This window comes from Asterias amurensis, chromosome 13 (genome assembly GCF_032118995.1).
Source record: "Asterias amurensis chromosome 13, ASM3211899v1".
In the NCBI taxonomy this organism is placed as follows: Eukaryota; Metazoa; Echinodermata; class Asteroidea; order Forcipulatida; family Asteriidae; genus Asterias; species Asterias amurensis.
The window spans coordinates 6,923,045-6,947,577 of NC_092660.1; the positions used below are offsets into that span (position 1 = coordinate 6,923,045).

Consider the following 24,533-nt stretch of genomic DNA (forward strand, 5'->3'; position numbering starts at 1 on the left):
TCAAGCTCAACCTTTTACTGGACTAGATGTATTCTTTTATAAGACCAGAATTAAGATAAGTTGAACAAGCCTGGAGAAGATTTATTTAATTTGTTTATGTGTAAGTATACTTCAATATTATTGAAAGAGAATTGATAGGTTGATCCCATTCACAGTCAACATTTAAAGGGAATGTACACTAATGGTACCTGTCAAAGACCAGTCTAATATCTCAACATATGCATTAAATAAACCTGTAAAAATTTGAGCTCAATTGGTCATCGGAGTTGGGAGAAAATGATGAAAGAAAAAACACCCTTGTTGGACGAATTTGTGTGCTTTCAAATAGGAATAAAAGACTTCTAGCTAGAAGTCTTTTATTATTTTATTGAGAAATAAATGATTTTATTATTTTGAGTGATTACCAATAGTGTCCACTGCCTTTAAAGGATTGTGCAAGTTGCTTCATTAATGAGGGAATACAGAACCATTGTCATTTTGGTCATTGTCAAATGAATTGATTTTCTTCGCAAGCCTTATTATTGCCTGATAGTTTATTTATGTTTATCATTATTTTATATTTTGTTGGTATAAAGATAAAATTTATATTTGATACATTTGTGGGGACATTAATAGCTGTTACGCAGAATACCTTTTTTGTTAAAAAGGGGGAAGTTATATGGATAAGTGTCTTGATATTTAAAAGTCAGGAAGTGTTATTTGAATGCTATTCACTAACTTGGAGTCGTCGTTATTGCCTTTCGATGTGTGCATTGAGGCACACGATATTATGACTTCCTGCTAGGCTATAAATTTTGTCTATCATGTTAAAGAGAGAAAGGCAGAAAGTTGAAACAAAATAAACAGATATTTACGTCATGTCTTTAAATTTACTTTGGTGTTGTATTGGTACATTTGTACTAGTTATTGGTACTGTGCAATTGTGTTTGTATTGCTTTATCTGTAGTTAACTTCACTAAGTGGTTGCCAACTTTTCCCATCAGTTGAACAGTGAATGTTTGTCGGAACCCTTGAAGCACTGCAGAGACGCTGTTAGTACGATGGTACTCTGATACCAGAAAGGATCTCTGCTGTGGTGTGTACTGTGGACGAACCATACTCAATTCAGTGCAATAATGTTGAAATGTACAGAGATGACCAGCAGTTTTAAAACCCTTTCACTTTTGTGTGCAAGCCAATTAAAATCTGACAGAGGTAATTAGCTAGTGCTCACTATGCGGAACAGCTGAGGATTGATTTGGTAGAAATTTAAAAGCTATGACCTTGGTCCACCAGTTCTTAGTGCCAAATTTTTGTTCACTTATAAAAAATCCAATTGGGATACGTTTTTCTAAATGTATACATTTTTTTGAAACACCCTGTAGTGACGGGGTTCAAATGAGCAAGCACTACACTAAGGGAAGGGTCCGCAAGAAGTGATCACGCAAAATTAATCGGCTTTTTGAGGATGGGTCGAAAATTTATTCACAGGGTAGTTAAAAGCAGCCATCCATTTTGGGCGGCGCTTTTTCTTCTTCTGTACATAACAATTGCCATCTTCAGTTTTCCGGATGTTTTTAAATCCATTAAGAAAAACATCCTCATTGAAAAAAATTGCGTTGGGGCGACGGGTGATGAGCGGCACGATGGCAGATGGATCAGTGAGTACAGTTTGAAGAAAGAAACAAAAATTATTAACACAATTTTAAAAGTCACGGCAAGAGGCAAAATAGAATTTTAACTATAAATTTGCAGCCATGTGGAAGAAACCTATCCGAAACGAGTAAAGAAGAAATCAGAGAAGAAAGATACGATTCATCGTTTTATTTTCAATGCCTATAAATAAAGTACTAAGCAATTCACAGAAAATATTAACGTTGCAAACCCGCAATAAATATCAACTCTGCGTTACAATAAATTAATAATACACATTAACACAAAGAAGTTCAAATACACGAAACAATAAATCCAAAACTATACACGTTTAACGCATCAACAATAAAATCACAACATTATACATCTATTTCAGACAGGCTGATTTCAGACAAGTATATGTTTCTTACATTTAGGCCTTTCTTACAATGACGTCAGAAACAGTTTTTGGTTGGGGTCGCCAAAACGCACTCTTGATTTGATCTTGTCAAGTGGTCCATATTATTTGATCATTGATTAATTATCAATTGTTGCAGACTTCCCTTCAGCTGACTTGCATTGAGCTGTCCTTGTGAAGCAGCCATTGTTATATTATCCAGGCGATATCTTATGAAAGGTGGCGGGTCGCTGAGTAAAGCCTGTCCAACAAGCCCCCTCATTGCACTTATTACGTTGAATTTAGCATTCAGGCCATAACATGTAGAGTTGACACAGGGTACCAGACCAGAGTCGCTGGGAACTGTAAAAAGAGAATCATGTGTATCAATTATATATTCGTCAACTAAGAAACTAAAATGTGTTTAAAATCCATCTGCGTTGACGGACAATGGTTACCAACGATAGACCTTCATAGCGGTATCCAAATACAATATGGACTCCAATCAATCAACCAATCAATCAATCAGTCAGTCAATCAATCAACCAATCAATCAACCAATCATTCAATCAAACGAACGTTTATAAAGCGCCAAAATCAAAAGTTTGCTCGGCGCTGATGAGTGGCACCAACAGGAGAAACATTAATGATGGGCTTTCATCAGGTGGGCTTTCAGGAGTGTCTCGTTTGTATGCAGTGAGGTGGTATCTCTGATGTATTCCAGAAAGTTTGTTCCAGATTCTGGATCTATGAGTAAATGATCTATCGGCTAAAGAGACACAATGGGTTCTGTAGGCTCAACAAGTGAGTGTGGTGAACGATCGAATGGAGCACATATTCTTCAGTATTGGTGTGGCATGCAGGCAGCCAACAGCCCAAATGGGTTCACTCACCGATATTTTCCCTCCCATAGTCGGTATCAACCTTGATGTTGCAATCTGTATGCTTCTCACATGAAAGTTCCTGCGCCGATAAATCATCCAAATCAACCAGTGTGATCTTGCCTTTTACGATGACAAACTGTCGTGTTTTAAAGTCCCATACAGCCAAAGAGCCAAGGGGTGATCTTTGTAAGTAGTCAAGGAGGTCTGCAATCTCAATACTCATCTGTAACCGGGATATCAATTAAATTAAATTAAATTAAATTAAATTAAATATGTATTCGTCATGCCGGCATGAAAATCGATTCCTCGGTTTGCACAATTTTACAACAAAAATATACAACACAAATTGTACGTGTGTGTAGTGCGCGCAGACGTCATAATACGTGAGCATGCAATACGCCAATAAGTGGCGACGTCCAAAGAAACAATTTCTTTTGAGGTTCACGTTCACGTTTTTGCAGCTAAACCTCGCCAATAAGACATCTTTTTGTGTGACTGTCCATACACTACTTACATCTAATCGTGTGTCCCAAGGTAGTTTCTTCAATACGCTATTTGCAGTCTTGTCCCCAATCTCATATATCGCTATCATGCCATGTTTAGACATGGCCGTTTTGCTCCTGGTACACATTCCAAGGCTCTGTACAGTTAACCAACAAAACATATCAAACAGTTGATTAACGGAATGGTAGAACAGATACATAGAATAAATAAAAAACAAGCCGAAAAGACAAACAAGATTTCAGCATTGTTTATGATGACATCACGAATAATTTCACTTCAATTACTTCATCTGTTGGAAGTCTTGGCGTACCATTTCAAGATAGGCATATGCCCCACATAGGCTTAACTTGAAATATAAAAACGGGAATTACATTTTATTAAAGGAACATTACAGAATTGGTTTATGCTAACAAAACAGTTGCTGGTAGTGTAAGCACTTTTTGTAATCCACCATATACATAAACTGACAAACCTGAAGTTTGAGATCGATCGGCCATCTGGGTCACGAGAGAATAGTGAAAAAAATGATTACAAATTTTTGCATTGCATCGATGCCAAAATAAAAATGTATAAAACGCTCACTGAGCGATAAACTCCAAACGCGAAGTTAGATTATTTATTTCTCATAAAATATGACATTTCAGACAGAAATATTTCAAGGGATGTTTTCAACTATATCATCATCATTAGAGTAGACCGTGTAAGTTTTATGTAAATCTGTGATCTTCACGATTTTTGTTTCTTCTTACCAATTCTGTAACTTTCCTCTAAATATTAAGCCATATTTGTGACCCGGTTTGACTAACTTTGATAACATTTGGATGATCGAGCTGCATGGACAATGCCACTTCTTTCATTAGTTTGTAGTTGGCGTGTACAAAACAGTCTGAGAACTTGTGGTAGTTCTTTCGTCTCATGCATGCTTTGATGTCCTCCACTTTGCTAGTGACCACCTTGACGGCGATTGACTCTCCTCTGTAAACACCTCTGTATACATCTTTAGTCACCCCTCGTCCAAGACGCTCTTTTAGTTCTACAGCCTCTATATCTCGGCATGACAGGGGCCCATCTTGAAGACTCCTCACTACGGTTTCTTCGGGAACTTTGAGCTGTCTGATGAGAGAGTTCCTACGGTTCAACCAGTGGATCCCATTTGTTGGCACTGTGATCTTCCGTTGTTTGGGCAATAAGTCTCTGTGCTGCAACCATAAACCGTCCAAAGTGTGGATGATTACAACTAATGGTAGAAGAGTCAACACAAATACTGCAACGATGTAAAGGCCCAGTACGAACGGAGACGTCTGATGTTTACAAAGTGTCACTGTTGAACTCATCTGTCATGAGATGAAGTTAAGAAACAGACTTATCAAATGGAAATAAAATGGTACTCTTGTATCAACACGGTAACGTCATTCATGCTTCTACTACTCCGTCCAAGGACGGAGGATGATGATGATGTAATGACTATCTCCTCCATTTTCCCTTCAAAGAGCACCTCATTACAATGTTCTGGTTCAGAGTGCCTTGGTGAACGTGGAAAATGTTACTATTTGGCCTGTTACATCGGCAAATAAAGTTTGTTTATCGTTGCCTCCTATTTGCTTTTATGTGTGAAAATTAGCCTTGTCACTTACCCTTTCAGATCTGCAGCAAAGACAAAAACAACAGCAACCAGACCATGCATCAAATAATTAATATTTTTACCCAAAACAGTTTCAGCATACACGATTGTGGCATTGACTACGTGCGCTCTGACCGAGCTGAATTTGTTTGTAGTACAAAGGTCGAATTCGCAGTCATAATTATGTTGACTTTTCTCGTATGTATGTTTGTGTATGAATAAAAGGGTGATATATTATTCTGACCCGCTGAGTCTAGAGATCCCCTTCCACTGTTCTGAAATGGCTTTCCGGTTGAACTTTAATTTGAACCCGATATTTGGCAACGCCAAACGGGCAGGCCAGCAGATGGGATCTTTGTTCTTTTGTTGGCTGTACTTGATGAGGTTAATGCCACCTTGAATCAAGATTACATCAGTAGGATTTGAAACTTTGCAAGGTGGAAATACGATATGGAAAGGGTTGTGGTAACACCATGTAATGACTATCTCTAATGAGTTGGGTGGTTCTAAAAAGAACTGTTGGTTTCAACTCGACGTTTCGATCAGAGCATACTGATCGAAACGTCGATTTGAAATCAACGGTTCTTTTCAGAACCACCCCCAACTCATTAGAGATAGTCATTACGTTACCGCAAACCTTTCTATAAGATTACATCACAAATAATTACGTAATTTTAAAGACATTTTATGTTTTATCCAAGTTCAATTGGCCCTGGATTAAGTTAGGCATTGGACACGTAGCATACAACTTACTTGGTAACGAGCAATATTGTGAGAGCTGTGTATAGTATAAAACATGATGAGAAAAAACTCTGATGAAGTAACGTAGTTTATTTTAGAAATAAGTAACTTCTCACTAAAAATATCTAAACTTAATTCAAATTCTCAGCTGAGGTATCGAATTCAAGCATCTGAAAGCACACAACTTGTGCACCAATGGTGTTTTTTCTTCCATTATTCTCTCGCAACTTCGACGACCAATTGAGTTCAAATTTTCACAGGTTTGATATTGTATGCATAGGCTATATGCAAAGTCAGATGACTGGTCTTTGACAATAACCAAATGAGTCTAGTCAACCCATTTATAACCACACATCTATTGATTCATCTCCTCCAACGCACCCCTCTGTTCTCATTCAAAATAAGCAAAAACAAACTCTACATCAACAAGCTTTCCACTCTATACGAGCAGTGTTTTTTCATTCCCATCTTGTTACTGTTTTCTTGGAAATTAGTCGTCGGCTTTTGGTGTTACTTTCGTCAGATATCTCTTTTCTTGCATGACTTATTAAGCATTTGAATATATCTCTATTGTTGTTTGCTAAATAAAAATAAAAAATAAAATCACAGAAGCAACGGTTGCCAAAACCGGATGGTAACACTGGCATTGCACCAGCAGTCAAAAGTTTGATTGCTGATCTCAAACATATAAGATATTGTTGTGAACTATTCCTTCACGGCACGGAGATCCAATTAATTGAGTGAATTTGTCATTGATATAGTGTGACAGTAAACAACACTCCAGTACTCAATTTAGAGTGGGCGTGTTACTTAAATCTTTGAGAAAAACATCTTCAGATGTAATTGATGTGGGTGTGAGACCCCACATTTAGTACACCATGAATAATAGGCCTACATCAGGCTATAACTGTGGAACTTATGGAGCAAGGGATGACGGCTCTGATTGTGCGCATGAGTGGATCGACTAAACGGGCATCAAAGGTGTTAAAGTCGACTGCAAATTGCTCTTGAGCACACATCTTCTCAAAACTTGAAAACAAAACAGAGCCACCCTTTATGTTTATAATTACATGGTGGCATGCCAGGAGAATTGCCGGCTTTCGAATGCCCTAAGGCAATACGCGCAAAGTGGCATCGCCTAATTAAAAAACAGCTTTTGTCTTGTTTTCGCACTCATGAAAGCTGTTTGGTTCACCCTTTGTATTTAGGTTGAATGGTATTTTAACACAGTCCGGAACTTGCGTGACTCAATCTTTTGGAGATGCTCGGCAGTAGGTAAGGAGGTAACTTGGTCTTTGCAAGAAAACATTTAGGCCACAATGTATCCCGTTATATCCTAAAGGCCGCTAAGGCGAAAAGCAAACCAGGTTACAATCTCGCCCACTGCGCACATACCATGTTTACGGACTCGAATAATGGTTCAAGTTGCACAAATCGTCCCCTCATCAACAATGTATTTAAATAAGGCCTTGGCAACCGAATTCAAAAAACAAACACTTAAACAACTGCCTGTTTGAGTATGGTAACAAAAAACCTAGAAGTACATGGTGTCGTGTACAGTGAAGCGATTTGTAGTAAGGACTTTGCAGTACTTATGTTTCACCAAGTTACCCGCCTAATAGTCGGCAGCAGAACAAACTCATCGCCACCTGTCTACAAGATTTCGTTATCTTTCGCAAACGCTCTTCGACCGTAACATTGCATATAAATTGGAATGTGATTAAACGAGTGGAAAACTACAATAGACATTTTCAAAATTGCTTATATAATTAACCAATAATCTACAATCGTGTACTTCAGCTGCAAAATAATTCCTAACTGGTCAACGGGAACTGATTGAATCTTAGAGTGTTGTTGACTTTATGCTTGGCATACGATACTCACCGTCGTTGATATACCAACCCATGCTTACCAAAATGATCCGTGAAATGAAGTGTAAACTATAACCTCCCACATTGCCGTACTTGAAACGAGAGAAAACTTCATCAGCGATACAAACACAAAGTGACCTCACCTTTACATTCTATACACTTTATTTTGTGAAGTTCATTTCTATCTGGAGCATTGGGACGCAAAGGATAAATACATCGCTCTGAAGTTGCCTTCACGCAAGAAATGGCGTCTAATAAAAAGTCAGCGTCAGTGATTAACATGACTACAAGGCAGAAGGATCATGCAACACATCAACAAACAGGTGATTTGGCTCGGAAACCGTCTACTTCAGCTCTGAAACATTCACCATCGGATAGGAAGATGTCCACTGTCGGCGTAACCAGAAAGATGTCGGTTGCTTCCAGTGCTTCAACTGGTCGAAAGTTATCCACCGCAAAGGGAAGAAGTTCGGGAGCTTTGATGACTAGAAAGATGTCTAGTTGTTCTGATCGTCATGGCGGAAGTCAGCCGCGGCATCCATCTGGACCATCTGTGGTCGGGTTTAGACAACTTCTTGTGACTAAACGTCTTGCCCGTAATCTTAAGCTTCGAACCACTCAGCGCTTAGCTGAACGTCGTGGAAGAAGTTACATCACTTACACTGACCGTCCAAACCTAAAGACTCTATCGTCAGATCTGGATGCTTTTGTTGAGCCATCTTACCAATTGGTACCACCACAGAAGTTTGGTGAGTTTCGTGGAACAATTAACGACATCTTTGAAGAGATGATTCCAGAAAGACTGGATAAAATGCGCTATGACGCCACATTGTGTAAAGTACAAGCAAAGTTACTGGCTGGCGATATTCAGGAGAAAGTGAAAGATTTGTGTATCGAGCGTTATAAACTAATAACAGTGGTTAACATTGGTGAGATCCAGCAACAGGCTGTACGTGTTTGTAGTAGGGGTATCTGGGATGTAGAAGTTGACTCATTTGTAACGTATCGGTATCAGAATCCATCAATGTATTGCGTTGCTACAATATTCGGGATTTATTACGAATGAGATTAAAACATGAAGAGCAACTGCTTTCTTACGAGAACCTTTTGGACTTCATACACAAAATCACAGTGAGCTCTTTTATTTGAAACTGATGGCATGCAGAAGTATGTCTACGGTGTTGTGAAAAAAACTGCACATCTCAAAAAATACTACCAGTCGTGAGAACAGTGGTGGAGTGAGGGGTGGGAGGAGTCAGGAAAGGGGATGTGACCACTTCTGTTCAGAACCCTTGTCAATCTTACCTCCAAATAAGATGGAGCAAAAACACAAAATTAATGATATTGTTTTTAGATACATGAAGTCCTCATGATGTCTTTGCTCCCGCTTGCTTTCCATCCATAAAACTCCACAAAAAGCTACAAGTGCAAAAAAACACAAAATGAAAATGGCTCGTTACGACATATGCAAAACATTATTTTATTTTTTGATGAGAATAGTGGTTCACCAAAGGAAAGCTGTGAATGATAAAATAGTCACACAGTATTCTTATTGTGACAACCAGACAGTTTTAATGACAAAGGCACTGGGCACATCGATAGTTACTCAAAATAATTGTAAGCATAAAACTTACTCTCTAAAATGTAAAAGAGTGAAAAACGCCACTCTTTACATTTTGAGCTGTCCCTCCTATTATGGCTCTTCAAAAAGAGTGGTGGTTATTCCACTCTTTTAGAGGGGTTTCACTCCAGGACAGAGTGAAAAATCACTCAAAAAGATGCAAACTTCAATCTAAAAGAGTGGAAGACCACTCGAAAAAGAGTTGTCCTTCATATGGCTCTTGAAAGAGTGTTTTTTCACTCTTTTACATAAGAGTGATGGAGAGCTGTTGACAGTATAATATTGTGAGAAACGGGTCCCTCTGAAGTGACATAGTTTGTGGGTAAGCCAATTTCTCACTCAATATAATAAAAGACTTCAGGCCTGAAGCCTTTTTATTTGACACCTGAAAGCGCAAATTTGTGCTAAAAGGGGGTTTACAAAAAAATTCTTGGATGACCTTTTGAGTCCCATTTTTTGACAAAGTTGTTACTTCATGCATTGTGTTGGGAAACAGTAAATGAGAATACTGGTATTTGACAATTACCAAAGTAGCCAGTGCCTTATAAAAGCTTATAAAATAGTTCAATGCTTTAACGATACTTAATAATTAACTGATTGTTTAAGTCGAACTATTACAGCTCTGTGCTGCTGGTCAAACGAATGCAACTTTGTGCATTGTGTTTCTTTATATCAGGCGGTTTGATCGCCCGTTTTACTGTAATGTACGTCTATTAAATTAGGTATTCAGGTTTATACGCAAATGGTAAAACTATGATCTAGGGGGAAAGTGTGGTTTTAAGTTGAAGTGTCATGGCCGAGCGGATAAGAACACCAGACTCAGCACTCAGCTCTGGTGTTTCTGATCAGCAGAGTGTGGGTTCGAGTCCCAGTCATGACACTTGGTTAAGCAAGACACTTAACCATTGCTTCGTCCTTCGGATGGGACGTAAAGCCGTCGGTCCCGTGTTGTGTAACGCACGTAAAATAACCCAGTGCACTTATCGAGTAGGGGTTCGCCCCGGTGTTCCCCCATGGCTGTGGCTGCTGAATGCGCCGTAGCGCCTTGTAAACCACTATAAGATGACACATAATTGGTTCTCAGAATTAACAACTGCAATATCCTATAATGTATATCTTTCTCTAAAAATGTATACTATATTAAGCGCATTGAGTACCTTGTTGGTAAATATACGTGCGTTCGATATTATTATTATTATTCAAAAGCTCACCTGCTATAGAAATGGAAGCATATTGCGAAATGATTTTGCCTGAAATGCCTCCATTGATTAAAAATCAATACAATTAATGTCGAAATATTTGAATCTGATCTCCAAAACTCTCTTCATATTGAATAATAAGGTGAGTTTTGAAGAGTGTGATCGTTGCGGTCGGAGATATGGTTGATTAGAGTGACAGGTTTTTCGTCTCCACCTGTTTTCTCAAAGAATAGGTACTGTTTTAAGCCTGAAACTTGCGTGCAGTATTGTAGCTTGATTGACAATATGGCCCGTAAGCCAGCATTATTGCCAGCAACAACAACTAAACTAGGAAAAAACTACAAATAAATAGTCAACTTGCGGATGTGTAAATATCTTTTGTGTGAGTGTTGGCTCTGAGAAGAGCCGGTTTGGTTGGTTTGGTCTCGACGTTTCGAACAGTACACTCTGCTCGTCTTCAAGTTTGCTGTTTAGTTTCTTCATATTTCTCCACACCATGCAAAGTTTCAATTAATACTTAACAACTAATCTATAACTCTTAACCTGATGGACATGATATTTGTATATTGTATTTTATTGCACCGTAGAGTATTGTGAAGAGCTTCTCTCAAAGCATAATAACATAGATCTACAACATTAACTTTGTGTGAATGATTAATTTGTTTGTGAATTGATAAGTTTAATTTGTTTGGTTAGTATCTTTGTATGATGTGTGCTGTTATACCCGTAGCCTTTAATAAACTGAAAGTATTTGTAAATCATTAATAACTTTTGTCGAATCAATTTGTTCGTTGTGGAATTTGACCAACATATTGCGGTTTGTGTATTTTTAGTGTGTATTTGTGTCTTTTCGTCAGAAATATTTTCAACAGTTGTGCTTAGACCTAAAGGCATTTGGACACGATTGGTAGTTAATCAAAATAGTTGTTAGCATAACAACTTACTTGGCAACAAGCAATAAGCCACTTCGGAATGTCAGTGGCGCATGTCTGTTACTAGTGACAACGGACTTTGTCTATCTCCCGTAACCTTTTGACAATACCCGCTGGTATTGTCAAAAGGTCACGGGAGATAGACACAGTCCGTTGTCAGTGTTGTCATCAACGGATGACTCCTGGAGACTCATTCTGAGCCCCGCCCCCCGCCCCCCCCCCCCGGAGTGAAGGAGGATGTTTCAACAGAGGGCGATATCACAGACGTAGCTGTGTACACAGTCCGTCGTACATGGTTGGGGAACCCCAGAATCAAAGATTGTATAATGCGGCACGCTTGACAGAAATTGAGGGGGGAGGGGGGAGGGGGGAGGGGGGTCACAGAATCTCCTGCCAGGCTGCCCTTCACTTGGCAGTGCCCAGAATGTCCGCGAGGCTAGGAAAGATTGTGCAGATTAAGAACCAGTTGGTGCAGACCCTATTCCCGCCTGTTTCGATCATTCGAGACTGAATTCTCACAACTTTTTTTGAATTAGCCTTATGTCACAGTAGGCTAGGCCTATTTATTAGGCCTAGCCTACTGTGACATAAACGTTGTTGAGTGAGTATCGTCACTCAAACTGAAAAAAAAACACCCAGTGTTTTCGTGACTGTCATTAAATCATTGGGTTGTGGTGGTCAAATAGGGGTGGGTGTGGGGGAGGGGGAGGGGGGGGGGGGTAAAGAGTCGGGTCTGGCGCCTTTTCTGCATTCAAAGCCCGACAAGAACACCGCTCTCAAACAATTCTGCTCGTACCCACAATACTCAACGCAAATGTACACACGGCAATTCACCTTGCTTGAGTCGGGGGAAGAGGTTAGCAATGACATTTAGTGTGTATTGAATGGCGGACTAACTGCATGGGACGGATCACATGGACTCCGTTGTTGGTAATAAATAAATGACGTTAATTCAACCAGGTTTAAACATTCTAGAAAGGTGTATTGTAATGCTGTATTCAAAATTGTATTATGTAGAAATGTTTGTGTATTTAAGTGTCCAAATAAACCCTCGATACATTCTGTGACCGGGTCGTTTTTTACAACTGCCCAAACTCCCAACTCGTTGTTGTTGCCCAGTATTCGGACGCGAATAGTACAATGGAGATTTGGGATTTAGATTTGCAATGATTGTTGTGTCATCGTGTCATACGGAGGAAGGATCTCAATGATTGCAGTATACTCATTTTAAAATATATCAAGTCATACTCATTACTGTCCATTTATAGCCCCAAATTGGGGCCCAATGTTGAATGTGTCCAGCCATATCATGGTTGTTTGTGTGGGTTCAAATCCAGCAGTTATTCCCAAAGCCAAATGCAAAGGCAAAGCTAACCATACCCATCAGGAGGAGGGTTACGTTATCGCAACTAAGCTAACCACTGATTTCACAGTGTTAGTGTAGTGAGTAGACTAGTAGAAATTCTAATGATATAAAAAGTGAGATAACTTTCCGCATGGTGCCACCACTTTTCCACTAATTCTTACAAAAAGGGATATCACATTGTCAATAATAAGGTTTATTGCGATTAGCAAAATATCAAGAGAGGGCGCTGTTGAACCCACACAAAGGTATAGGCATTGCGTGCGCGAGTCGTAGAAACTGCATAGAAACCGCCCCATATTCCTTCCCACAATGCATTGCGTTTCTGAATCGCGATAAACCTTATGAGAGGTTAATTAGATTTAGATATATTATTATTATTTCATATTGAATGAAAAAGTGGTGGCACCATAATAATAATAACCAATTGTTATATAGCGCATTTCACAATAACCGTATCAATGCGCTTTACATTAGTGCCCTGGTCATAGGGCCAATAACATCCCTTTTTAATGTTTCTCAGCTCCCTTGGGAGTATACAACCTGGGCAACAGTTTATATCGCTCCAAAGGCTTTTTCATTTACAAGATCAACCTCTACCCTTGCAGGTACCCATTTATACACATTCACCCATAAGAAAACTTTTCCCACAATTATTTAATTTGTACAATTTGTAATCATACATAGGCAATTTAGAGCAATTTTCTTAATAATATCCCCTTAAGGCTTGACCATGTTTACAAGACTTATTAGAGAGGGAATTACTACTAGAGTTCTATTGCTTGACAATGACAGGATGATCATAAACTACACTAACTGTCACTATCAATCATGACTATGGAGTAATGAATGTTCTCTGTCTAAATTGTGAATGCTTTAATACTCACAGAGTGAAACAATACTAGAAATAAATAAAAACAAAATTATTTCAGCATAGGTAGGGCCAAATGTGTACAAATATTATCTTTCATATCTGACTTAAGTTCCGACAACATAACCCTCCTCCCTCAACTAATCTGACTTTAAAAAAACACTAATGGATTTAAAGCCATTCGACACTGTCGGTTCCAAAAGTGTATAATGGATTTAAGACATATTAGCCTTCAAAAATATTCCCCTGAAGGAATTTGTCTCTTTAATTTTATAAAACGCTATAATGTTGACATTTAAAAAGAATCCTTAAAAAAAGAGTGTTTAAAATTAAAACATTAGACATTCCATTTAGGGACATTATCATTAAGAAAGTTTGCATTTCTTGTATTAGTTTTGGACATGTATGTCTATCGAGCATTAGCAGTAGCTAGACCAATTTTAGTTGTGGGCTCTATACCTAACTTTAGTCTACCAAGGGAGAGCAGTTTTAAAACAAAATTATTCATGTTTAGACATGGTAAGATATGGGGCCATCATAACTGAAGTTCAATCTAGGTGAAATCTATGCTGGGCAGCATAGTGTATTTTTCTCTTAGTTCTGGGGAGGACTACCCGGCTACCGGCACCGCCAATTGTGGATACAAAACTGCTATCAGGTACATTTCTAAGACATTTTTATAGTGGACTTGGACTCTGGAGCACCTGCAACTTAAACATGGCAAAAATAAAACTTGTGTATATGTTTTCTTTATTCTTCAACTTAGTGCTGTTTATCTTGTTGTGTCTTGTATTGTTGTAACGGGCTCATCCATCACAAGCCTTGGCTTTTAGGATGACGCCTACATGTGCAAATGTGGAAATAAATGTTATATTGATTGTGATTGGCTGTTTTTTATTTGCATTGATAGTTGCCTACTTGCGGATAGTATGATGGCTCAAACATCCTTTAGTGTTGGTCCAGCATTGACCACTGCACGTAATAATCTACAGACTGCTGGTCAACATGTAGATTCCTTCATCAATCAGGATAAAACCTACAATGAATTAGCTCAGCTTCTCAATGTCACTTCATCAGGTGAGTAACCAAGGGCTCCAAATTCTCGCTGGATCGCAGAGGGGCAAGGCCAGTGCTTTTAGCTTTGGTCAAGTGAACTTAATGCCGGACAAGGTCTTGTTATACACACAAATACTGTTGTTAATAATATGAAATATATTTTCTTTCATTTAATAACTTTCTATTTCAGTTTAAAATAAAAGTTTTTGTTTTAATACTTGTTTGAACAACGAACCCAGCCGACCGTTTTTCATGTGCATCATCATGCATGCTGCATACAAGTTTCCCATTCAGGATTTATTCTGTTTGGTGTTACCATGATACTCTATAGACCTTTATCATGCTGTCACCATGTTGGTCATGTTCCCTGTTTCCAATAACAGTAATGAATGCTAACATTATTTGCGCATGGCACCAGACTATTATTTCATCCAGCCTCAGTTTTGTTACAATGAGTTGGAATGGAGTAAAATCAAGATGACCACACTATGATAAAGGTCTATAGCTTATGTACTGGGGACTACCATTCTAGCTGTATCTTATTGAGTGTTATGCTTCGATTATTTGACAGCTCATGCTACTGTAAGTGGGATTAGTGATGTGGATTATCCATCATTATCATCATCTTCTGTTGGATTAGCGGACTTGCCACAACTCAGTCCAGCAAAGCAAGTACCTCTACCTCCAGAACTTGTGGAACAGTTTGGACGTATCCTTTTTATACCAATGTATGGGCCTGAATTACTGGCAATACAGTCAACTCTTGTTAATACGAGGTCCGCAGGACAAGCGAGTTTCCTCATAGTATTCAAAGCTCGGAATATCCAATTGCGGTAATATCAATGCATAATAGATGTTAAATTTGCATTGAGGGTAAAGAATATTATTTTGGTTTTTACCCATACACCGATGTGTGTAATTGGCACTGTATACTCAGGACTTTCCTGAGTCCTGTGAAAAAATATCACAGGCATATTACACAAGTGGGATTCGAACCCACGACTCTTGCAATTCTAAAGCAGTGTCTTACCAAGTAGCCCTTGGTAGCTAGAGGCAGTTAGAATCCTATGTTTTGGCAGCGGGTACTGCATCAATAGAATAATAGATTTTAAGTTTGTATCGGGGATAAAGAATATCAGTGCAAGCTTGATATAATGGCTATACGTGTACAGAGATAAGGGTTTATACACAGGAGTTGGATAACTGTGTGCATACAGTAGTAGGGTGTGCATGGTTCCCCACAAACAAGCACAACATTGGGATAATAAAACTGTTTTTAATTGAGTTAGGTTAGTTTGGAAGTCAATTAATAAAATCAATTTACATTTTACATGATTGACAACATTTCTGAGATTTTAACTTGCTGTTCTTGTTAAATGAAGTTGCGGTGTAGTCAACAAATGGGTTCTTGATTCCCATTGGTAACCACCAGTGCAATGCTAGATGGTTCATTGCTGAATGCTGAATGGGTTTTTCGTTTTTCTTTTTACATAACTAGAGCAGGGCTTCAACGTATTCCTGATAAACTTCTAGAAAATCAATGTCAATCTTTGACCTATTTAGCGGAGTACTGGATTTTATTCTGACTTGATTCCTTGATGTGTGCAATTCAGACATGCAATGTAACTGCATGATGGGAGTGTTTCCAGAGATAAGCCGAGCTTGGCTGTCGGTGGACAGCGACATTTTTGTCTGGAACTATGAAGATGGGTAAATTAAAAATAAAATATTTATTTAGTAATTGTTTGTAACGATTTATATGTTTAAAAAATAGATAGTTGTTTAGGGGATGAATCCGCCTACCCCTTTTGTGACGTCAATCGAGCCAGACTTTGCCTCGATCGAACACAAGTACGTGCAAGTACATGCAAGTCCTAGTCGTAAGTTTGTATGTTTCGAAAAAAAAGTTTATTTCTTGCATTTTTTCGGCAATGTTGACCATGTGTTTTGCTGCTAGAGGCAGCAAAACAACTAAAAATGTGGTCAGTTTGCAAAGTGGTCCGGGCTGATGTCTTTTCCAGCGCTGTGCAGCAAATACTTTGTGCCGTCGTGCTTCGAGAATCCGGAATACACCACACATTTTGATATGAAGAGAAAAGTTCTTTTCTAAAACATGACGCGATCCCAACAACTTTCCAGCTAGTGGGAAGTTGAAGAAGGTACCTGAAAGACGTGACGAACCTAAAGGAGCATTTGCATAACGTGAACAAAATCGGGTATTGTTTCAACTTTGAGGGCATGTTTTTAGCTTGTGCCAAGCATCACTATTTTGCGTTGGCACTGCATGCGATTCACCGTGCTGGGTAATCTGAGTGGGCCGTCCACACAGCAGCCATACAGTGCGTGCAGTCTGCTCCGTGACCATAGTTCTGTAGTAGGCATCATACCGATCAGGTACCCAGACATAGTGTACGGGGCCAGACTACACATTTTCTCTTCAAATATTGCGCCTCGATTGACGTCACGAACAGTGCCCTCTCGGGTCGGGCCTACTTTTAAATTTGTAAATAAAATGGATGTTAGTTGTGTTTTTTGTACGCTGAGCCTGCATCAGACTATTCCAGTAAGTGTAGTTTATTGTGATGGTTTCATATTTTTGTATTTGTGATTTCAGGGGGGACTTGGCTTATTTTGATGGTTTAAGTGAAACCATACTTTGTGCTGGGTTGGTGCGACCTAAACCCAATATCTTCCAAAGTCATATTCGCTTCTTACTGTGTTTGGTGACCCCTGTGGAGATAGTACTTCTTGGAGTCAGCTTTGGTCAAGCTCATGATGGTATGTATGTTAATTACACTAGATATTATCTTTGAAATGTCTATACATTTTATTACTGTTGAATTATGTGGCATCCATCTTTCATTATTTTACTCATTGTTATTTGTTTTAAATTGTATGCTTAATTTTCATTGTCAATATGAAAAATAAATGTCCATTGAATTGAATTGAACTGAATTGAATTGAATTGAATTGAATTGAATTGAATATGTAGTTAATAAGCATGCCACTCAATCAAAACGACAACATTGGCAAAGGACTGGTCTTTAGAGGCACTGGAAATATTTGGTAGTTGTCAAAGACCAGTATTCTCACTTGGTGAATCCCAACATATGCATAAAGTAAAAAACCTGTGAAACTTTATGCTGTTAAACTAAGTTGTAAGAAAATAGTGCAGGAGAAAAAAAAAACACCTTGTTGCACAAATTTGTGTGCTTTCAGATGCATAATAAAAGGCCGCAGCTGAAGCCTTTTGTTATTTGAGTGAGAAATTACCTCTTTCTCATACAATTACCTCATTTTTCACAATGTTTTATACTATCAACAGCTCTCCATTGCCTGTTTTTAGTCAGTTTTTATGCTAAAAATTATTTTGAGTATTTACCCAAAATGTCCATTGCCCTTAATGTGACCAATCATGATCCTCAAATTACAAACCACTCGGCTAAAACTGAAGTGTGACATGATTTTGTTTTCTTCATATTGCACCACATTTTTTTAAATTAGTGTCAAAGCTTGTTTCTTGCACTATTTTCTACAGGATCGCTCTAATGGCCTCAAGATACTCACACAAAATAATTGTTTTCTAAATACATGTGCACTTTAATTTCAGTACAATATAAATACTTGTTTCTCCCCTTTAGATGTAACTGGAAATGACTACAGTCGCTGTGAGATGCATTTGTTACCAGACCCATTGTTTTCTATACCATCTGACAGTACGTACATGCTGAGTATCAAATCAACAAACAATGGAAGAATCTTCTTAGCTGGCAAGGATGGCTGCTTGTATGAGATTGTGTACCAGGTACAACTTTTTACATATATAACAATCTTCCTGGCAATACATATCCAAATGGAAACCAGTCAACTCTCCCCCAGCAAAGGCGACCACTACAAAGTTGCCCCTTTACTTACAAGATGGCCCCTCTCAAAATCACCCCCTCACAAAGTCGCCTCCTGACAGAGTCGCCCCCCCCCCACCTGACAAAGTTGCCCTCACTATTCGCTACTACTTTCTGGGGGCGATAGAAAAAAGGGATGGTTTTGTCTACTTTATTTTTTCCTGGTATTTAGATTGAGGAAGTAGTTGTTCAAATTTTCATAAATTAATGTACTTTATTTTTCAAATAATATTCGTTTGTTAATTGTTTGTCTACAAAAACAATTATTTTCTTTAAAAAAATTACTTTACTTTATGGTGTAGAGAACCACATAGCTGTCAGGACTTGTCTCCACATTGTTAGATAACTTAACAATCATTTTCAATAGTTTAAAAGGCCAATCACATAACAAAGTATATGTGAATTACTAAAGATGAAATTGTTGTGTTACTCCAGGCCTGGAATTTCATCTTTGAAAGGGCTAGGCCATTTTTATTTTGAAAAAGGCACTTCCATTGAAAAATCTTAATGTCAATGGGTAAGATCTAAAGGGGCAACAAGGCCAAGACATGGGGCATTGGTGGCCATGGCTTATGTGGTCTGTGTGTAATTCCAGGGCTGAGTACTGTCTGAACTCCAAGTTTATTTGGGCATATTCATTGGGTTCAACCTTGTTATCGACTATATTTTGCAGATTTTTAGAAGAAAAAAACGTATCAATATTTGATTAGGAAGTTCTCTGATCGTAACAGTTTCTTTTTGTTATTTGTTACTAATTCAATCCAGGCCCAGGATGGATGGTTCAGTCGCAAGTGTCGTAAAGTCAACCATTCTAGTAGCTCTCTCTCGTTTCTAGTGCCTTCATTTCTTAATTTCTCAGAAGATGGTAAGTTGATATTGAAATTATTGTAAAATGTTTAAAGACACTGGACACTATTTGTTATTTTCAAAGATCAGTCTTCTCACTTGGTGTATCTCCATATATGCATAAAATAAAGCTGAGAAAATTTGAACTCAATTGGTCGTCAAAGTTGCGAGATAATGATGGAAGAAAAAACACCCTTGTCACATGAAGTTGGGTGCTTTCAGATGCTTGAATTTGAGACTTCAGCTGAGGTCTCAAATACAATTCACATATTTTAGTGAGAGATTACTTCTTTCTAAAAAATTATGTTACTTCTGAGGGAGCCGTTTCTCACATTGTTTTATACTATCAACAGCTCTCCATTGCTCGTTACCTAGGTTTTAACTAACTATTATTTTGAGTAATAATCAATAATGTCCAGTGCCTTAAATCAATTAGAAATAAAATCACCAATGGGTGAGTTCATATTGAACCATACAATACAACACAAAGTTGTGTGCTTTCAGATGCTTGATTTCGAGACCTCAAAATCTAATTCAAATATTTTAGTAGAAACTTACTACGTATTGAAAACTACGTAACTTCGGAGGGAGCTGTTTCCCACAATATTTTTTACTATCAACAACTCTCCATTGATCGTTAACAACTAAGTTTTTATGCTAACAATTATGTAGTTGTTTTCTTTCTGTATTTCATTAGATCCCATAGCCGAGATAACTATAGATGAAACTAGACACATTCTGTACACGCGGTCAGAGAGAGGTACAATACAGGTGTATGACATGGGAACCGATGGGTGTAGTATGAGTCGAGTCACTGCAGTCTCTCACTACTCAATGATGAAACAAGCTATCTTCTATGCAAGGTTAGTTTTAAAAAACAGTATATTGGGATATTCTATCATCAGGGAGCAAGTTCGAGTGTGCACCATGGTTAACTAAAGGTTGACCATTTGCACTGGAACTCAGGCTGGTGGACCATTGGTTGACTACTGTAGTCAACCATTTGGAACCAGCCTCGAGCCAATAGTTTCTTCACTGGTCCCAACAGTATGTTTAATTCTAACCAGCCTCGAGCCAATAGTTTTTTCACTGGTCCCAACAGTATGTTTAATTCTAACATGTGTAAAGCAGGCCTTGAAATAACCGACAGCACCAACGGCAATTGCCGTTGGAGCCCTGTGCCATTGCCGTGATACTCTCGAAAACAACAATTCATGGCAATATAGTGCTGTGCCCTTTTTATCCAACAGCCGTCGGTGGCCCTTTTGTAAAATTGTTAAATGCACTCTAAATGTCCGCTTGTATGTTTACACTTTTACGGTTGGGATAATCATAAAAAAAAATTCACTAGAAAGTTCCGCAAAACACAGACCACAGACCTACTACTCCTATCCGCGATCACTACAACGCACACAGCAGTCCCATGGTTTCCAATAAAGGCATGTAGTCTTTTTACTTTGCGTTCTACAATAAAGGAAAGAAACATTGAGCGCTAGAACAATGCAATAGAACGATAATAAACGCCCTCTATTGGCAAAATATCACAGTGCATCACACGATAACGCCTCGACCTAAGACTGCACAAGTCTGCACATGTTTGGAAAATGGGTTTTCCCTCCGAATTGCAATCGCTGGTGTGCACGCTTACACCGTACAACAGCATAGTCTTCGCTGGTACGCATGCAATAACCGCGAAAGCATGGTCTGCACAGCACAGTTCCTCAGAAATGTTACCTTGTTTACGAAAATTACACAAAGTGTAGTCTTTATTTTACCAAAATGACGCCAATTACGATACCTTGGATCAATAGAAAGATTATTTTACTGTATAACGTAAGATTTGTTTCTTCCCTATTTTGTTTTGTCTTGTTGTTTTGGGGAAGTTTTTGCAGGGTGTTTTCGCAAAGTCAAAATGATGTGATGATGAAGATGCATTGATTTTACATGCACGATTTTTTTAAACCTTCGTTAAGTTTTGTACATTTTAGTTTTTGCCATGATGCCCCTCAAATTCTAAAAAACTGCAGTGGTGCCCTTTTACACTTGGGTCATTCCGTGTCAAATCACCCAATGGGTTAAACCCTACCCTCTTCAAATTTGCTCATATTTGGTTTATGGGGTAATCGTGGCTCAACAAGCTCAAATTTCAAATTTCAGCTCCATCCGATAAATGGTTTTCGCGCTACAGCATGCTCTTTCTTGTTGATTTCGGGCAAAATGCGCCTGACCTCTGACATTCAAACGACCATAAATCGGTAACCTTTGGGTCAAATTGGTTGAAATTGGTGTCTTTGGAAAGGAAATTGTGTAAGCTTTCCAAATATGTCTTTATTTCTGATCTTGATTTTGATTGCATTTAAAATGTTAAGATTTGCTTGTTTGGACTAGGATGATAAATGCAAAAATGAAATTTACTGGATATTCCTGATTACGACAGAGCGGGTCACATATCTCCTATGTAGGTTAAATTCTGCTTCATTGTCGAGTAACAAAATGATTTGATTTGTTTGTATTTATTATAAAGGAACATTGATCGATCTAACTTCAAGCAGGTTGTTCACATTGCTGCTATACCATGTACAGAGTCAAGCAGATTACATCTTGTGGCAGTCACACAAACAGGTTCGTTCAATATACGTTAATTTTTGCAGAGGGATCATTCTCTGTATATGACCCCAAAATGTGGAATAAGCTTCCTATACAGATCAGAAATGTCAGCTCACTCATCTTATTCAAGACACTCTTTAAAGCTCACCTGTTCCAGCAGGCTTACTAAACCATTCAACTGTGCCTCAGTGCCTTAGAACAAACTCTTGATTTTTGCGCTCTAGAAATGACCTTTGATTGATTGATTGATTGATTGATTGATTGACTGATTGATTTATCAATTCTACACCAGTATTTATTCTGGTTGTGAGCACAAACCGTTACAAAGCTTGAATAGTCTCTGTAGCGGCATTCGCATTGGACTTAAAACGGTGAACTTACCACCGCAATTTGTTAACTTTTACCGATATTAAGTCCAAGTGTGAACAGCCGGTAACCTATCGGGGTGGTAAACTACTGCCACAGCGCTGTTAACTTAGCAGGCTGTTTCAAGTCGCTGCAACTTAACAATGTTAACTTAACAGGGACAAGAAGTCCAATGCGAACACATCATTCCGGTAACTTAACCACACTGTCACGTCACTTCCATTAACTAGTCCCTAGTAACATACCACACACAAATTAATCCAAGCGCGAACAGCTGTTAACTTAAGCCCCTTTCACACAAGAGCATTTTAGCAAGGGTCCCTTGCTAAATTGTAGCATTGTTGTAAAATTTTACAAAATGTTCCTCAGGTGAATAGACAACAAATGTTTCTACTGTTCAAGTTCTTTTGCAAAATGTTGTCAAACATTGCCAATTAGGCAAGGGACCCCACAGACATTTCTGTAGCACTCTAGTAGCGGCCAATGCGAATGCGGCTTTTGTCTATTCGTGTAATGGGCAATGACATTAGACATTACATGTACATGCAACACTGTTTCTATTTTACTCTGTGCTCAGCTTATGAAACAAGATAATTTTGAGTCAACTGGTCATCGAAGTTGCAAGAGAATAATGAAAGAAAAAACACCCTTGTTGTACAAATTTATGTGCCCTCAGATGCTTGAGAAAGGCTTCAGGCCTGAAGTCTTTCTCGAAACTTTGTTACTTCAGAGGGAGCTGTTTCTCACAATGTTTTATACTATTAATAGCTCTCATTTGGTTGAACCAAGCAAGTTTTTATGCTAACAGTTATTTTGAGTAATTACCAATAGTGTCCAGGGGCCGATTTCACAAAGCAACAAAATTCATCGCAACACAAATTTTCAGTATCACCATAGTGATTTGTATTGTGACATCACACTTTACTAAGCAACTACGATTGATTTGCAGTTACGATCAATTTTAGATCTTTGTGAAATCGGCCCCAGGGCTTTTAACCTACTTGGATTATTTTTTTGCAGGTGTGCGGTTGTATTTTACAACCATTCCTTTCCAAGGAGGTTCGTTTGGCGGAGTACATGTAGGATCTCGAGATAGGCCAATTAATCTATGCCTGGTTCATATTAGACTACCTCCTGGATTCACTGCTAATGCTTCTCAGTATCGACCAACCAATGTACATGCTGCTGTCTACAGTCAAGGTAATGCGGGCTACGCATAGAGGGTGCACTGGTCTGTATACATGGCCAAGGCATGCGCACATGGCGGCCATTTTTTTTGAAGAAAAAAAACATTGCCTTGCTTGTATTTATCAAACATACACACCGACGCAACAGGTAGGCCTACTTCATCATGCGTACATCTTTGATCTCACAAAATGGCGCGTGTCTTCTTGCGGTCCCGTTGCGTTCAGCATGCAGCATTACCAGTGTGCCCTCTAGTTCTTATATAACTCTATGGGACTACGCCTTATATTTCTTGTAGCTCTGATGGTGTCGGTATCCTTATTTATAAGTCGTTATGTCTATTTCACTCCGTCGTTGTATAATAACAATAATAGTGGCTTCTTGTATAGCTTGCATACCCGTCACTCAGTGATGCTTAAGGAGCTTTAACATACATTATTTTCCTGCAAGGTATGTGGGACTATGTTTGAATTATGAGACCTACTCCTTCTACATAGAACCATGTAATGGTTTACAAGGTGCTGTGGCGCAAACTGCTGCCAATCAAACCAGGAACATGGGAGCGAACCCTTTCTCTTTACGATAAGTGGACTGGATTATTTTACGTGGGTTACACAACACAGGACCAATGGCTTTATGTCCCTTTTGTATGCTTACAATGCTATTTTGTTGTCTTCTTTTATATAATCTTCTTGTGTAATATTCATATTGTCAAATGACTGGCTGGGTAAAGAAGAAGTTGCTGCGGTGTTGTGGCTGAGCGGATAAGAGCAGCAGACTCAAGTTCTGGTGGTTAAGTTATCGGGATGCGGGTTTGAATCCCGGTCATGACACCTGTGTCCTTGAGCAAGACACTTAACCTTAGCCTCGTTCCACCCTGGGGTAAATGGGTACATGTGAGGGCAGAATTGGTTCTTGTGATTGATAAGCTTAGTGTGCTGCATATTTGGCAGCAC

General features: G+C 38.6%; 3 protein-coding genes across 3 annotated transcripts in view; 2 read left to right on the forward strand and 1 right to left on the reverse strand.

Annotated features, from left to right (window-relative positions):
• Positions 1-1,783: 1,783 nt before the first annotated feature.
• LOC139945968 (extracellular tyrosine-protein kinase PKDCC-like) lies at positions 1,784-5,157 on the reverse strand. The gene is made up of 5 exons (XM_071943518.1): positions 5,031-5,157; positions 4,203-4,730; positions 3,407-3,532; positions 2,902-3,115; positions 1,784-2,371 (listed from the first exon to the last, which is right to left on the reverse strand). Exons 2-5 carry the CDS (start codon positions 4,728-4,730, stop codon positions 2,142-2,144), a joined length of 1,098 nt encoding a protein of 365 aa, XP_071799619.1. The 5' UTR covers positions 5,031-5,157; the 3' UTR covers positions 1,784-2,141.
• A 2,171-nt stretch (positions 5,158-7,328) lies between these two features.
• On the forward strand, positions 7,329-9,072 carry LOC139946545 (dynein light chain Tctex-type 5-A-like). Its single transcript, XM_071944243.1, has one exon. The coding sequence runs from the start codon at positions 7,874-7,876 to the stop codon at positions 8,693-8,695; it is 822 nt and encodes a 273-aa protein (XP_071800344.1). The 5' UTR covers positions 7,329-7,873; the 3' UTR covers positions 8,696-9,072.
• A 3,103-nt stretch (positions 9,073-12,175) lies between these two features.
• The window catches only part of LOC139945963 (nuclear pore complex protein Nup155-like), a 40,473-nt gene continuing 28,115 nt past the window's right edge, over positions 12,176-24,533 (forward strand). The window contains exons 1-10 of the mRNA XM_071943506.1: positions 12,176-12,311; positions 14,526-14,692; positions 15,243-15,380; positions 16,285-16,381; positions 17,286-17,449; positions 18,313-18,476; positions 19,339-19,438; positions 20,117-20,282; positions 21,944-22,041; positions 23,413-23,592. Coding sequence (XP_071799607.1) covers positions 14,545-14,692; positions 15,243-15,380; positions 16,285-16,381; positions 17,286-17,449; positions 18,313-18,476; positions 19,339-19,438; positions 20,117-20,282; positions 21,944-22,041; positions 23,413-23,592 — 1,255 coding nt within the window. The 5' untranslated portion in view covers positions 12,176-12,311; positions 14,526-14,544. The remainder of the gene's footprint in view (positions 12,312-14,525; positions 14,693-15,242; positions 15,381-16,284; positions 16,382-17,285; positions 17,450-18,312; positions 18,477-19,338; positions 19,439-20,116; positions 20,283-21,943; positions 22,042-23,412; positions 23,593-24,533) is intronic.